Raw genomic sequence first — 16723 nt, 5'->3', positions numbered from 1 at the left:
TAAGTCAGATCTCTCACTTCTCAGAGCTCCTCCATTATGAATTTGAGTCTCTCATTCTTGCTGCTCTCTTTTAGCCCACACAGACAAACAATAGAGGTTCAATAATAACTGTAATTCTTCAAAGGTTAGCAAACCTCATGCTTTCCAGCACCACTAAAGCAGTATAGGGGTCAGGAAGGCATTTCCTTTTTTTTTTCCCACCTGCACAACATGATCTAATAGGCCAGTGTGTAATTGGGAATGGACTTCATCCTCCTCTGAAGTAACAACTTAACAGCCATTACAGGCTGGATATTGAAATAGACAACCCTATGTGGAAGAGCTTACATTCCTGAGTTTCTAGATACACGGATCTCAAGTTAAGACCAGTGTGGGAGGGGAGGAATCCCTTGTTTAATTTAGCCCTTTTTAAAAATTGGATAATGATTTCCAGTAAACCCATCCCATCTGGGTCCAACTAGAAAATCATCTCATCTTCTTTCTGTTTTTCACATAATCACCAGCAGGGCTCGACGACAGCAAATAAGTTCCAATTTCCTTGAGAAATAGCTGCAGGCAGAAAGGAGGGAAAAGGATCTTTGTCATCCGAAAAAAACATGGTTTAAAACAATTAATCAAAGCACTTCAGTTTGTGAGACACAGGTCTCAATTTCTTTGTGGCTGTGTTTGCAGGAGTCCTTCCAGTATTCAAATCTGATGCCTGAATTAATTCATAGTCTGTGTAGACAAAAAACACTAGACACCATGGTCATGGTTCTTAGGGTATGGAAAATAACCTATGCTGGACGTAGGCAAGAGAATAGGTACACAGTACCAGGCCTGATCCAATTCTCAAGGGAACATTTCTCTCTTCTTGAGCTGGGCACAGCTGATGGCCTGCAGTTGGTTGATGAAAGTGGAGCTAATTGGTGCGAGGTGGGTAACTGTTTTATGCTAGTTCTATAGTCTCACCTCAACAGAGCCAGTTTGGAGAGCCGTCTCTTACACGCTGCCTCCAGGGAGCTTTCAGAAAGATTTCTGTGCCAAGAACAATGACTGGCTGTGACACAAGAGTGCCGCTAGCATCCAGAGGCTAGTGACAGTATGGTATGCATGCTACCACTGAACACAGTGAAGTGCCACTGCATCTACTTTCCCATTACACCCAAAGGGGAGAGGGCAAAAGGAACAATTGCCCCAGGGCTGGGTGATATAAATGGGCCTGAGGCTCTGGCTGCTGCTGCAGTGGTGTCTGGAGCCCCCAGACCTTTAAATTGCCACCACAGCACTCCATATGGCTCTTAGGGCTGCCTGGGGAGGCAGAAGTATCATGCAGCACACGCCAAGCAGGGCTGGGGAGACGGGGGACCGCATGGTTCAGAAGGCACTGAGAACCAACTGCTCTCAGCCTTGCCCCTTCCAGGAGCACGGAGACAGGGACCCCCAAACTTGACCGGGGCCTGGCATGGCTGGCGACTCTCCTGGTCACATCACAGCACTGAAAGTTGCCTTCCCTATCACTCACGCTAAACACTTGGCTGAGTTAGAAGTTCATCTTAACTCACTCTACACGATCAAAGCCTACTTTCCCGATCGGTGCTGATTAAAGTTCTGAAACAGAGTCCAAAGAGTTCACACCCACCCAGTGGGACCTACCACCAGGAGAGAAAACAGGAGCTCACTTTGATCCCCGATAGAACCCCAGCATTTGATCTTCCACAGAAAATAAACACATGCGTTTCCCCTTCCCCTAGCATGTGATGTGCTGACACCACATCATGCCATAGCAAACCCTGCAAATACCGAGCCTGATCCAGAATAGAGGGAAGATCTTCTGGTACCTGCATGGGGGAGACAGCCGCTGCCGGGGCTGTCCTCACCGGAATTCCACTCAGAGGACTCCTGGGGACCTTGTGAACTGTGATACTCTGCCCAGTGCTCCCTACAAGAAGGGAAAGAAACATTTCAGACCAGTCTGAAAGAAGAGGTCCCAGGTGCTTTTTCTCTTCCCCTCACGTCTGAGCAAGGACCTGATGGCATTCAATTTGCTTCTATGTACTTTAGCATCAACTAGAGAAAACTTTAGAAAAGAGATGAGGGTGTGTATTTGCAGTAGAGGTATACAAAATCAAGAATGGTGTGAAGAAAGTGAACAGGGAAGTGTTATTTACTCCTCCCCATTACACAGGAGCTAGGAGTCACCAAATGAAATTAATGGGTAGCAGATTTAAAACTAACAGAAGGAAGTATTTCTTCACATAGCGCATGGGACGCCTGTGGAACTCCTGGTCAGAGGAGGTTGTGACGACCAGCACTTTAATAGGGTTCAAAAAAGAACTAGATAAATTCTTGGAGGTTAGGTCCATCAATAGCTATTAGACAGGATGGGTTGGAATGCTGGAAATGGATGACAAGAGAGGGATCACTTGATGATTACCTGCTCTGTTCACTTCCTCTCAGGCACCTAGCATTGGCCACTGTCAGACACTGGGACAGATGGACCTTTGGTCTGACTCAGTAGGGCTGTTCTTATTTTATGTTCTTAAAGAATCATAGGTCACCCAATGAAATTAATAAGCAACTGGTTTAAAACAAACTTCACACAACACCATCAACCTGTGGAACTCATTGACAGGGGATGTTCTAAAGGCCAAAAGTACATGTAGGTGGCCCATCAATGGCTATTGGATAAGCTGGTCAAGAACACTATCGCGCATGCTTGATGTCCTTCAAAAATTCCAACTGCCAGAAACTGAGATTGGACAACAGGCATGAATCATTCAAAATTACCCTGTTCATTCCCTCTGAAGCACCTGGCACTGTCCACTGTCTGAGAACAGGATACCAGGCTAGATCAACCGTTGGCCTGATCCAGTATGGCAGTTCTCATGTTCTGTAGCACTGCTAAAACCAATATCCACTAGGATGAAAGATGGAGGCAGCAAATGTCAAAGAATTAGCTGTCTGGTAGCTAAAGGTTAGCTGTTTGAAATTGTAACAAATAAAGAAAACTACTCTCATCCCAAAGGACAGGGCTGGAGTACCTGGACATCCTAGGTCAAATGATTTGATCAGTGACTTGACGGTAGCTGCAGACTCTGAGGGAGTAGGTGATGCCCTGCTGACACACACTCCTTGCCAGTGGTTGGTCGTATCTGCTTCTACAGAATTCACCTCCTCAGTTGTCTGCCTGAACAGAAGAAACCAGAAGAAAGTCAGAGGCAACAGGAAGCACAATAAAATAGTTACATTCTACAGAAAGGAGCTTCCTCAGGCACAAGACCCTTCACCTGTAAGTCCCCCTCATGTACGTTCCCATTACAATAATGCTTAGGGTCTTTTCTTCAAAGCACACAGCAATGAGTTTGACAACCTCCTGGACCCCCATGGAAGTCAAGAAATATCCCCATTCACAGGCAAAGAATCCAAGGTACAAAGAAATCAAGTGACTTGCCATTCAGTGACATGACATTCAGGCCTATGTAGAAACCTCTGTACTCATGACTATTTTTCTTGAGTCCTCACCTCCTCAGCTATAGATGTTAATTTTGGGGTCCTTCCCATAAGGAAAAACTATCAGGCTGTTATGGATTTGCTACGTTGAGACTTAGCAACTGCCTTAAGTCCAAGTCTGGTGGGCTCCAGTTCTGCCTAGAACTGAGCATCTCCCCAACTTCTGAAAAACCTCCAATATGTCCTATTTTGTTTTCTACTGCTGCAGGATCCTAATGTATTTCCAAAGACTGTTGCAACTTCCAAACCATTGCTGATAAACCAGTTCTCTTTCAAGCCAGCAGCATAATGGAGTGGCTGATATGGAATTTGATTAACAATAAAAGGAGGGTACAGTGTAATCTGGATCATTTGGTTAGCAGGTACTGTTTTTTTTTTAAGAGGAGATAAACATCTCATAGAGCTGTAAGGGACCTTGAGAGGTCATTGAGTCCAGTCCCTGTCCTCTTGGCAGGGCAAAGCACTGTCCCTGACATATTTTTTTTACATCCATTTGCCCTAAGTCCCTAAATTTTCTCCTTGAGGACTGAACTCACAATCCTTGGTTTACAAGGCCAATGCTCAAACCACTAAGCCATCCCTTCCCCCTTATAGGTGGTGGGAGTATCCTGGGAAGCAACAACCCTGAAAAAAGAGCTAGGGCTCACAGTTGATAACTAGCTGAACATGAGCTCTCAGAGCAATGCTGTGGCTAACAGGGCAAATGTGATTCATGGATACATAAACAGGAGAACATTAAGTAGGAATGAAGAGGTCATTTTACCTTTGTGTTTGAAACTGGTGTGACAGGTACTGGGAAACTGTGGACACTAAAATGCAATAAAATTCAAAAGGATGCTGATAAATTGGGGAATGTTCAAAGAAGAGCCACAAGAATGACTGAAGTCCCTTACAGTGAGATACTTGAGGAACTCAAACAATTTATCTTACCACAGAAAAGATTAAAGGGTGATTTGTGGATTGGCAGGGGAAACAGAAATAAGACCATAGAAGGCTCTTCATTCTTGCAGGGAAAGGTATATAAACATCCAATGGCTGGCAGTGGATGCTGGACAAAACCGAGAAAGGCACAGTTTCCCCTTTTTGTTTTTTAAAGAGTGGGGGTAACTGACCAGTGGGTAAGGCATAATCTCACACAATGGAGATTTTAAAATGAAGCCTGGATCTTCTTCTAGAAGATACACCCTAGTTCAGTCTCACAGATATTAATTCTGAGATGTCCTATGGCTTGTATCACGCAGGAGGCAAAACTAGACAACAGTTCCTTCTGGCTTTATAACCTGTTCATCCAATGTGGGGTTGCCCAGGAGCTGAGTCTACATCCTTGGCAGTCCCACCCACCACCACCTGGGCTGGCTTTGACTTCAGACAACTTATCTATGTTTCAGCAAAGCTGAGCTGATATGGCTGAGGCCATTTATTTCCAAAAGTTTTTTATTACATTGTTTTCATGATTTACTTTCTGTCAAAACTAAGAGGCTTGATCTGCAGGTCCTGGGGTACTACTGCTTCTCCCACGAAGAAATGGGAAGGAAAGAGAGAGCTATATAAACAAGACAAGCGTATTAATTCAGCACAAAATTGGGAAAGAACTCCCAGCAGACAGTGCCTACTGGGGTGCATGATTCCTGCTTGGCTAAAAATGGAGACGAAACCTTTTATTTTCCTTTTGGCATCAGAGTTGTTTCTAACAAAATGCATGGGGGCTAGTGGTGCCAATTAATGACAGAAAAATGACTGATTCATGCTTCTATTTCTGGCCATGCTCAAGGAGGTGCTACCAGCAGACACTGGCCTCTTTTTTGCTAATTCATTCAGCCAGGAAGGGCCTGCGGATGCAGATGGCTTGAAAAAGCCATTTCAATTCATTCTCCTGCTAATCCAACAAGAGGAAAAGGAAAAGCTGGATGAGATTCTCTGAGTTCTGAAGGATCCAGTGTTTTAATGATCAGCCCCAAATTCTCTCCCACCTCCAGACCACTCTCAGATTCATTAAATACAAACAAATCAACAGGGAGCAGCACCTGGACTTCATTTGTCAGAAAACACAAAGGCTAGTGAAACGTGGGGGAAATCATGGACTTCCGCTGCCGGCTGCCCAGCAGGAATCGAGCAGCCAACCGTTTCAATGCATCTCTCTGTGAGGCAGTAAAGAATGAGACCATTATGCAGTGTCTCTGCGTGATCTCCAAGGTACAAAGAGAATGTGAGGTTTGCGGTGTAATGTTAGAGTTAGGAGAGTCAGTATATGCACACTGGGTTAATAAATCTGGAGGGCCAAACCAAGCCAAAGGTATTGTTCAATTAGCCAAAGCTCCATCCAAGCTATGGGAACTGGCTGTAGATTCTACCCAGAGGAAAAAGGAAACATGAGAAGTGATAAATATTAGTGGGTGAGGACCATCAATGATCCCTACTGGCTTGCCCAAGCTTTAGCTCATGGATTAGGATGCAAGTCAGAACAAGGCTCACGTCTCCACTGACTAGCTCACCCCAGAGGGATCTTCTGGTTGCATAAACAGTTCCAGAACAAGATTAAATATGAAATACATTATCCCATGGCTCATATCCCAGGAAGTCTGCTGAGAGATCACACCTCAAATGCACTATAATTTCAACTGGATAAAAGCTGAGACAAGAATATCTAAGCTGCCATCTGTCCGGAATCTGCTTGGACACTGCCTGTGAGTCTTAGCCTCTAAACATTTCTGGAAATAAGCTTCTGGAACTACTGCAATGGTGAGGTCTCTCAAGCTGGAAATCTCACCTTGGTGATGTTTTTGCTTGGGACTTGCTTGCTCTAATCTATGTCAAAAAGGCCATCCTGGTTTGAATTGCTCACTGCTTTTCAGGTTGCAGAACAAAATTAATAATTTACGGGGAAGAAAAAGAAAGAAAGAGATGAAATCCTGTCATCTCTCATTCAGTATGGAGAGGAGGTCATCTCCTACTTCCTTCCTTCCAATAGGCTCGGGCTGCCAGCCACTGTCACAGGATACTTTTTCAAAAAGCATCTTTGTGGCATCTCCCACACTGCCATAATGCTTTGAAGGAGTGCTGTATAAACACACACAAAGATACTTTATTGCCCTCCTGCACATCCTTCCTCAAAACTCCCCTCTGCAGGGATATCTAAAACAATTTGACATTTATTAGCATGCTGGAGCAGAGACTTTCATGATGATTGATTCTGTCTCATTATTTCCCGGTACTTCCCCATCCACATGAATCCATCTTGTCTTATACTTCAACTGTAGCATCTTTGGGGCAGGGACTGTCTTTTTGCTTAGTGTTTGTGCAGGGACTAGCACAATGGCTCCCAGATGACATGGTACTACAGTTGCTGGACAATAGGGTACTATAAATAACAATACTCCAAAACCTTGTTAGCAAACAAAAACCACAGACTTTTCAAGCCTTTAAGTTTAAGGAGGCAGAAGTGCAAACTCACAAGAGCAAAAGAATTCAGAAAGATAGCATTAACCATGCTGGGTCATTCTCATGTCAAGCCGTAGCTTAAGCACCAAACAACTCTCAGTGTGCAAAATTCCTTTACAAAAACCTGCTGGATAGTCTGAGCCACGTTAGCTAAGAGAGGAGTGAATATGAACGAAGTACAACCTACTGCTATTGCTTTCCTTGAAATGTGGGATGAAATGCTATACAGAGTTACCTCCAGCAAGAGCAGCCCACTGGGGTGTGGCAGCTCCCAGGCAGACCCATTCAGACATGGGGGAGTTAATACCTGAGCAGTTTTACATCACTTCATTTTATTCCCCAGGGACATGATATTTGAAACATGAGAGGGAAACTCACCAGCAACAGGAAGTCATGGTGAAGTTGCAAGTCTTGCTGTGGCTAGCATGCTGGTTACGCATTTAGGCAGGCTAGATGTGTTTGGGGAAAGCAGCAGCAATAACTTGTGACTCTGTTTGCATATTTCTGAATGCAAGGTGCTTCTTTATGAAGCCGACTGAGCAGCTGTGTTGTAGGTAACCATGCTGCTGCCTGAAACATCTCAGAGTTTCCTTTGTTGCAGTTTCTGACATTGTGGTTACAATGTGACTTATGACTCTTCCTCAGTTGAAAGGGAGACAAAGAAGAAGCATACAGAGCTGCTGATATGCAGAACAGAAGAAAAGCCAAGAGCAGGCAGACGACACTTCTCGACAATAAAACATTTATTTTGCACTTCCATGTTCTTTTAAACACATAAAAGCATTGAACGATTGCCACCACAGATAATAAAGAGAGGCAACGCAAGTGCGCGTACAGGTATGTAAGATGGTAAAATGGCATACCTTATGCCAAAGTCATGAGGGCTCTTTGCATTCAGATTTTTAGCATGTCTGTTATGTTTTCTGAACCAAAGAAAGAGTGGGGACCCTAGGGCCAAAATGTGAAACTTCAGTCCAACAAGGGAGTGATTTCTGATTGTCTTCTCAGTTCCTCCTTGGTATCGAAAAAAAAAAACTTTTCCAATCTTCAGTTGTCAGTAAGGACACAAGCAAATTCTCCTAATCTCTGTACTTCAACTGAGTAAGGGAATGGGAACAACTTTCTTTAGGGGAACATCCGTTGCTTTCATTCTGATCCCTCTACCAGCAGTCCAGGGCACACGCATCTAATTTATATCCCATGGATGTGGCTGTACCAGACCCAGCTCAATAGAAATCTATAGCAGGATATGCTGCAGCCATCATTTGGTCATCACCAAACTTTCAAACTTCTGTGACATGAGTCAGATGGTGCCACCTAGTGGGAAAGCCCTTGTCCATGCCACATTAAAAACCTCAAACAGCCAGGCAATTTATATTGAATAAGCAGCAACCTAATCTTCATATGTAAGCTATACTTTGTCCTTATATCCACATGCAAAACCCAGAATCATTTAAAAATATATGTTTAAGCTGTTCTATATAATACATATGGTGTGCACATAACACATTACACACAAAATGATAAAAACACAGTACAACCCGTGGGCAAACACTTTTCACAAAGTAATCACTCCATATCTGACCTCTAAATCCTCATCTGTAAAGGAAACCTGCACACCACATTCAAAAGATGAACCTGGGATCTTAAATGTAAATTAATGTCTTTGCTAGGCACTAAGAACCATGGCCTGAATAAAGACATTGGATGTACGGCTTAGTGCAATTCATTAATCCTCCTTTTATGTCCTATGACAGCAAAGCTGTTAGCCGGCCACTTCACTTTGAATGGTACCTTACAATATGTGCTAAGGGCTATGAGCTAAACAATCTGCTCCATCCTGTGTTTAGCTCAGCACTCTGAGGTCAAGTCCACACTCAAAAGTTACACCCAGCCGGGGTCACTGAGGAGTGTGAAAAATCCAGCCCCTGACTGAGACAGGTAAAGTGACCTAACCCCTGGTGGAGACAATTCCGGGATTAACAACACTGACATTATAGCACGCCATTGCAGCACTTCAGACTAGCCCTAAGTACCTCTTCCAGATCTAAAGAAGAGCTGTGGGTAGCTTGAATGCTTCTCTCTCCCACCATCAGAAGTTGTTCTAATAGAAGCTATTACTACATCCACACACAACTCTTTTCTGCACATCTTTTAAATGTATGGTTGGATTTCAGTACTGGATTTCAGTACCAGCCATTCATTCCTCAACTAAAGTCAACGGATAGTCCAGTTCCCAAATCCATGTCATCAATCCCGAGTTTTGGTTTTTATGATTATTTTTTTCCATTTGGTTTAAATGAATTCAGAACTGTCTCCACCTCAAGGATTCATCAGAAGAGAGCAGCCTGTTGAAATCAAAGGGCCACCAGGCTCTTCTGGGTCAGGCTACTGCTCATAGGGAAAGGCAGATCTGAATGGCAGTCATACTTTGTGGCACACTGGACTTTTGGAGAGCAGTAATAATCTGTCTCTTTGGTGCTTTCTCCAGTTGAAACTTCCCTTTTCAGGCTGAAAGCATTGTCTGAGGTGTCCCAGCCATGGCAAGATCAGGTCTGGCTTTGCCTCGCTCCTGGACTATGCTAGCTGGCAGACACTGCACACCTGTGGAGACAAGAGACAAGTACAGGGCAGAAGTTATATAAAACAGTACAACAATTCAGAAGTGCAGTTGTCTGTTTTATCCGAAACAAAGGAGCAGCTAGAGCATTGATTATGCTTTTGGGACCAAACTTACAACTATCTCCTTAGTGTTAGGGTTACAATAGAACAAAAGAGGACATCCCTGAGCGGGAGTGTATCTGTGTCAGTATCTGCCAACTCACATTGTATTAATGGGTTATAGTATACATAGCACATTAATACAACATGAGTTGGTAGATACTGATACAGATCCACTCCCTTTCCAGGATGTCCTCTGTTTTGAAAGGTCAGATATGGTAACCCTAGAGGCCAAGTTCCCCTATGGCACAAGAGAGACTGCCCCTGCACCAGGTATACTCGAAGGTGACTGGGTCGGGGGGAATGCCATAAATTCACCTGGTGTAAACAGGAAAATAAAATGCAATGACCAGATTCCCCAAGAAAGATCTCCTTTGGGGTGGGACATGACAAACGGTGCAGAAAACTGAGGAGGAAGCAATATCCTCTCTGCACTGGCACATACACCCACTGCTCATTTGGGACACTATTGACAGGGGGCACTGACCAGAGTATCAAACAAAGAATGGTTAGCAGAGACATACTGAGTCAATTTAATTAGTATCTATTTATATCCCCTGGGATGCACATCCATTAGGAAAAGGGATCAGTTTGGCTCACAACTCTTGTTTTCAGTTTATCAGTGATTTAACTGTGAAACTCTAGAGATGAGCAGAAAAAAATTCTCAAATCTGATCAATCTTGGAGTCACATAAAGATAAATAAATCACAGGGACACAATTAGCTAATGACATTGTAAATAAAAATAAAAATCCCCTTGCTGAAGGAATGAAACATTTAGAAGCAGGGAACATATTTTAAAGGGTGCGTATGTGAAAATTTCCCTGGCTTTCCCCTGTACTAATCATTTGCACTCTCAGGTTGCTTACAGAAACCTGCCCAGGCACTGCAATGTCCCTGGTTCCAGTCAGGGCTTTTGTTCCAGGGCAGGTCTTAAAATACTGCAATTGCACCATTTTAGCACCTGAGTGAAGCTGCTACCATGATGTCAGTTGTCGAATGGACCTGACCTCAGGTTTCTGACACCAAAAAGACAGATATAATCTCATGCTGGTTCCAACCCCCTTGGAGAGCAGCTGAGTACACTAAACAGCCCAACCAGGCTCCTATCCAAAAGTCCCTCTTCTCTCATTTCAAGTGAGGGCAGAGTGAACTGAGCAGACCTCTGTAAGACAGAACAGCTGCAAAACACAGGCACAGAGGAGCAGCACATCAGCACATACACACTGACATAAGGTTTAATGCACATAGATTACAAGCTGGACTCCAGGAGAGAGTGCATTTAGCACCGCCATGCTGTGGCACTTGAGACATGGCTACAGAAGGAAGGGTAGAAGCCAATTAGTGGGAGAGAGAAGGATCCTCATTCTCACCTTCCTTTCAAGCATTTAGTTAAATCTCTTTTGTCTAGAAAGCGGCTCTTAATTGTCAGAATAACTGTTCTGCCTTCAGAACAGCCCCCTTGGCCCAAACGTTTCCTCCAGGGGATTTGGTCTGAGGCATATGGTACTGCTTGTTGATTAAAGTGTAATTTACTCACCACTTGTATCTGGGGCAAGGGAGACTATGATCTATAGTTGTTACCCACGTTCACTGCTCATTACTGCTGTAACTCGCCTCTGTGCCATAGATGAATTACGTGTGTGTTTTATTTCTTATGCTGTGCAATTTTGCTGTTAAGTGGTTGAAGATCACATGGGCCAGCAGCATAACTTCACCAACATGAAGAAGGAGAACAGAGGTAAGAGAATGATGTCTCGCCTCTGCACTGCTGCTAGCTGTGGCATTTAAAGAGCAGGCCTGGAATGTGAGTGTGTTTGAAGGTCATTTGGGTTTCACTAAACTTGGGTACTTTCTGCAGCCATTTGCTTCCTTTGTGAGTGTTATAGAGTCAGTCTAGCAGGTCTTTTCCATTGCTGATGTCACTAATTATAAAGCAGCTAAAAGAAGTTAGAACTTAACTGACACTGAAAAACGAGAGGTAGCTGCGCAATAGTGCATCAAAAACTTGTGATTGTTATGCCTGAGAAAGACTATAAAGATGGATGTACAATGTCAGAAAAGGCCCCAAACCTATAACTTGTATGCTTCAGTTGGTATTTCCTTAGTACAATCACTAATGTTTATTCCAGGCCAGGATATTAAGTGAACTTCTCCCTTCCACACCTCATTTCTTTGTCTTAGTATTAACCACCCACCCAAACATTCTCAGTCATAGAATTAAACAGTTACTCTGTGTTAAAGATGCCCTTGAGAGGCTCTTACCTTCATTCAGATGGACTTTGATGACCTCATCAGGGCCTTTTCTGCAAGTTCTTTGGCTGTTCCTGAACCAAAAATGACTTTGTCTGATTAGAAAAACGTAAAGATGAAACCAAACTTAGCTGGAGTCAGGAACTCAGGCAGCCACAGGAAAATACTAGAATGACCAGGATCTCTTAGGAGGTAAATTGGCTTCAGTGTGGTTTACGATGTGGGTTCCAATGAGCCCCCAGAGGCTGCCGAGCTATTGTCAAAAAACATTTGAGCAGCAAACTCTTTGGAAGGTACATTTCTCCAATGGAGCTTAAAAATCAGACAGGAAACTTTCATGGGGGACTGTATGACATTCTGCTGAAAGCACAGCTGCTCAGCATTACCACACACTTGAGATATTTTACAGATCTCATTAATGTGTCACATACTCCAGACAGGTTCTGCTAGTGCCTACCAAGTGTTACAAGTCATTGCATGGAATAGAATTCAATGTTGGTTCTGGCCAGTGGCCTGTGGGGATTCTGACAGGTGCAATATTCAATCCACCCAAGGAATTTCAGGTAAAAGAGGATGTGTTGCTGGGTATGGACAGTATCCCAAAGAATGTGAGGGTAATTGGGATGTAACACCCATTTTCAGCAGCAAGCCACAGGCTTCAGTGTCTGATTTAATAAAGAGTCGGTACAAGTTTTAAAATTTCACTGCCAGCTGTTTTAGGCTCTGATTTATAATGCTTCTCTAGCTCCTACATGCCATTCTGTGTTGCAGTTCTGGCTAGAATGACCTGTGCTGAGAGACAGATTTGAATGGCAAGCTCTCAATTACTCCAAGAAGGTGACAGATACAGGAACTTCCACTAGTGAGAATATGAATCTCAGCTTAGCACCTGCCCTTTCAAGGGAATTTATGTTGTCCACTGCAGAATGTACTTCATGTTCCATGTCCAAAGTAGTACAACAAGGAAGCTAGACAGACAGATAAGCAAACTGAGACATACATACATATATATATTTGGTTTAAACTCAAATTTCCTTTCCTGTCTTGATTGGAAGCTCCTATTATCCCCACAGCATACATGGTAATCTGCCTCTCTCCTCCTGGAAACCCATGTATGAATTACAGAGATCTGGTTTTAACAGGAGCATACTTGACTTAGGCTGTGATAAACCTCACCATGGCTACGTCTACACGTGAAGACAACATCGAAATAGGCTATTTCGATGAATAACGTCTACACGTCCTCCAGGGCTGGCAACGTCGATGTTCAACTTCGATGTTGCGCGGCACCACATCGAAATAGGCGCTGCGAGGGTACGTCTACATGCCAAAGTAGCACACATCGAAATAAGGGTGCCAGGCACAGCTGCAGACAGGGTCACAGGGCGGACTCAACAGCAAGCCGCTCCCTTAAAGGGCCCCTCCCAGACACAGTTGCACTAAACAACACAAGATCCACAGAGCCAACAACTGGTTGCAGACCCTGTGCATGCAGCATGGATCCCCAGCTGCGGCAGCAGCAGCCAGAAGCCCTGGGCTAAGGGCTGCTGCCCACGGTGACCATAGATCCCCGCAGGGGCTGGAGAGAGAGCATCTCTCAACCCCCCAGCTGATGGCCACCATGGAGGACCCGGCAATTTCGACGTTGCGGGACGCGGATTGTCTACACGGTCCCTACTTCGACGTTGAACGTCGAAGTAGGGCGCTATTCCGATCCCCTCATGAGGTTAGCGACTTCGACGTCTCACCGCCTAACGTCGAAGTTAACTTCGAAATAGCGCCCGACGCATGTAGCTGCGACGGGCGATATTTCGAAGTTAGTGCCGCTACTTCGAAGTAGCGTGCACGTGTAGACACAGCTCATGAGAGCTAGAACAATGCAGGCACATTCCCAATCCTCGGGAGATAACAGCCTACTTCTGAAACGAACAAGCCTTCTCCTACCCTACCTTTGCGTTCAAAGTACTTCTTTCTTCAGATGGGAACTGAATGACCCTGTACCTCCAATAACCTGCTTTGACTCTCATTGTTACAATAGGACTAAGTTCTAAAGCAGGCCAGGGAGGAAAGCTGGTAGAATTTTTCTTATAATTTATTAATCAAAAATGAAGTTTCAATCAATCCAAAACTGTTCACAAATCTGACAAGAATTCACCAAATAGCTTTAGCCGAAATGTTCGATTTCAGGAGTTGGACAACATTCCAAAAACAGCTAGAGGAAGAAGCAGAGGAAGTGGTGGCACAATACCCACCTTATAAGCTCTGCTCCATAACAGGCAGAGAGAGGAAATTAACCCAGGAACCTGTCAGTCATGTGAGTGCCTTTACCACTGAGCTAAAGGCAATAAGAAATACAGCACTCCCTTCACTACTTCTTCCTCCTTTGTTCTGTGAATTGGGAACACCTTTGCTTTTATCTTAAAAAGTGGCTGGAAATGAAACATTTCATTTGATAACCATTCTGGTTTGAAATGACTTTTCCAATTCGCTAGGGTTTTTTTGCATTTTCTGTTTTGGTGACAATCAAACAGGGATTGTGTTTTGTTCAATTTTTCAGATCTTCCAGGAAAGTGGAAAATCAGTCATTCATCCAGCTTTATCTGGGAGTATGCGTCTCACCCTGCTCCCAGCCCATGTGAGGCCATCAACACTAGCAATGGAAACACAGGGCACAGAATGCACGTCTTGGCTGATCATCTGATTGTCCTTCTTTTGTTTCAAAATTATATTTGCTGATAGCTTTTCATTCCCCACACATCAGGGACCCTGTTACTACTGCCTTGGATTTTAAACACATTTTATAAAAATATTTCTGCCCATTTAAGGCAGGAATGGTGATTCACCCTCTGCCTCAACCCTTCCATGATCTCTCACTACTCTCACCCCATCCCCTTGATCCCCTCAGTGCATGGGTAGTCTGGAGGCTGTTGCACGGTAAATATCAAAACAATATGAGCAGTACAACCTTCACTGCATTAGCCCTGAACGAAGTGGCAAAAGTTACTGTATTCCAATGGCTGTCACTTCAGTTTCCATGGGCTTATTGGGAGAGAGGGATTCAATGGCGGTATAGGGAAGCAGGGCAAATCTGGCATGTTTTTGATAAGTGACTTCCTTTGCTATGGCCCTTCGTTGTGCAGCTGTCTTTTCACTGGCTCTGCACAGATATAATCTCTGCAGCTCTGAATCTGCCTGGGCCAGTGCACTAGGAGCATGTGATACCACCCACTTGATAAATCTCTGACTTCTTTCCTATACCCCTTCATTTTCTACATTCCTTCAATTCACTTCTGTAAGTGCACTAATTAGCAAACATTTTAGAATGAAAGATTCTGCATAAAATACCTTGCACTGCATGCAGGCCCTGAAACAAGGCCCCGGCGCTGGTTCCAACTCCATCTATACAACTCACACCTTACATGCAAAATGGTTGCCTCCCCCAGACTGAGCACAGTGTATACTGATCACAGAACATGTGGCTTCTCTCTCTTCTTTATTTTAAAATGCATGTGATAATCAAATGCCTGGGGCGAGGGACAAACCTGAATCCAGTCTGATGAGCTTTGTTATTGATATCTCAACTGCATCCTACATGTTCTCACAACATAAAATTGCTTCTGGCTGAAACATTAACCTTCACAGAAGGATCAGACTTAGTTCATTCCACTAAGCTCAAAACTGGAAGACATGAGAAGGGGTGCCCAGGGTGAGGATTTCCCAATGTTCACATCAATAGCAGAACCCAAAGGTTCACAGCAAGCTCTATTTTTGCTTACGACAGGCCAACAGGGTTCTCATCTGAAAAGAGGTAGGTAATTTTCAGCTTGTCCCATGAGATATGTTCAGCCATCCTTGCATCACTGGAAAACAGCAAGGGGCTTAACCCAACAGTCAGATACAGAGGCAATGAGACATTACACAACAGAGTCCAAAGAACAAAGCTGTAAGACAAATACTAGTGACCATTCTTATTTAATCCTTCTCCTCTGTGGATAAAGATCATTCTCATCCACACAAACTTCTGCACTGAGCAAACCTTAGGGCATTTAGGCATTAGGTATAAAGTCTGCACTTGTGGCCCAGTGAGGGGAACTGGAGAACACCCACGACAAACAAAACTAGAGACAACTCAAAAGAAGACAAAGCCTGCCAGAGGGATTAAAAACAGACACATACACATCTGGGTCATGTGAAGTTAGAGGCAAAGCACTGTCTGCATGCACATTAACTGCAATAGAAACAAGAACCCAGCCCTTGTGAGTGACCAACCTGCTGCTACCCTGCAGTTCCTCCAGAGCCTTCTGAAGCTTGGTACTTTTCTCCTCTTCCTCCTGGAGCTTCCTCTTCACCACCCGCAGCTCTTGCTGAGCCTCACACTTGATATCATTGGCCACGACCACTGCAGTCTGCAGGTCAGCTTGAAAACGCCTCCATTCCTCTGTGTCCTCCTAAAAAAGGGTAAGTGCAAATATGGGCTGAGCACTGTGGGAAATGCCCCGACTGGAGGTGGGCACATCACACACTGCAGATCGCTTTCTTAGGGCTCTCTGATGACTTTTGTGATAGGTCAGGGTTTCATGATGATGCTGTGGGCATACTAAATGTGTGCCATTTGGTAACGACAGGATTGCCCAAAAACTGATACTTATTTGTGTCCTCTTTTCTCTCAAAAATGGAAAAGATGATACAAATGATCCACTTATCTAACAATCCTGGACTGCGATAGCACTGGAGAGCAGACATTGCTGTGGAAAGATGAGCAGCGCTCCTTTTTGCTTCGTGTCCCAACACAAGCTTTATAGCACGAGCCATCCCAAAG

At 44.1% G+C, this 16723-nt stretch overlaps 1 protein-coding gene across 4 annotated transcripts in view; it reads right to left on the bottom strand.

The window, feature by feature from the left end:
* SPECC1 (sperm antigen with calponin homology and coiled-coil domains 1) overlaps positions 1-16723 on the bottom strand; it is a 191328-nt gene that overhangs the window by 60683 nt on the left and 113922 nt on the right. For 2 of the 4 annotated variants that reach the window (XM_075013420.1, XM_075013421.1), the window contains 3 exons: positions 16174-16352; positions 3024-3169; positions 1821-1921 (listed from right to left, as the gene is read on the bottom strand). In XM_075013420.1, the coding sequence (XP_074869521.1) occupies positions 1821-1921; positions 3024-3169; positions 16174-16352 (426 nt within the window). Of the gene's footprint in view, positions 1-1820; positions 1922-3023; positions 3170-7491; positions 9535-11916; positions 12000-16173; positions 16353-16723 lie in introns of those variants that run through there. The other 2 variants (XM_075013422.1, XM_075013424.1) reach the window with 2 other exon arrangements.

This window comes from Carettochelys insculpta, chromosome 19 (assembly GCF_033958435.1).
Source record: "Carettochelys insculpta isolate YL-2023 chromosome 19, ASM3395843v1, whole genome shotgun sequence".
Classification (NCBI taxonomy): Eukaryota; Metazoa; Chordata; order Testudines; family Carettochelyidae; genus Carettochelys; species Carettochelys insculpta.
This window is presented reverse-complemented; position numbering and strand designations above follow the sequence as displayed.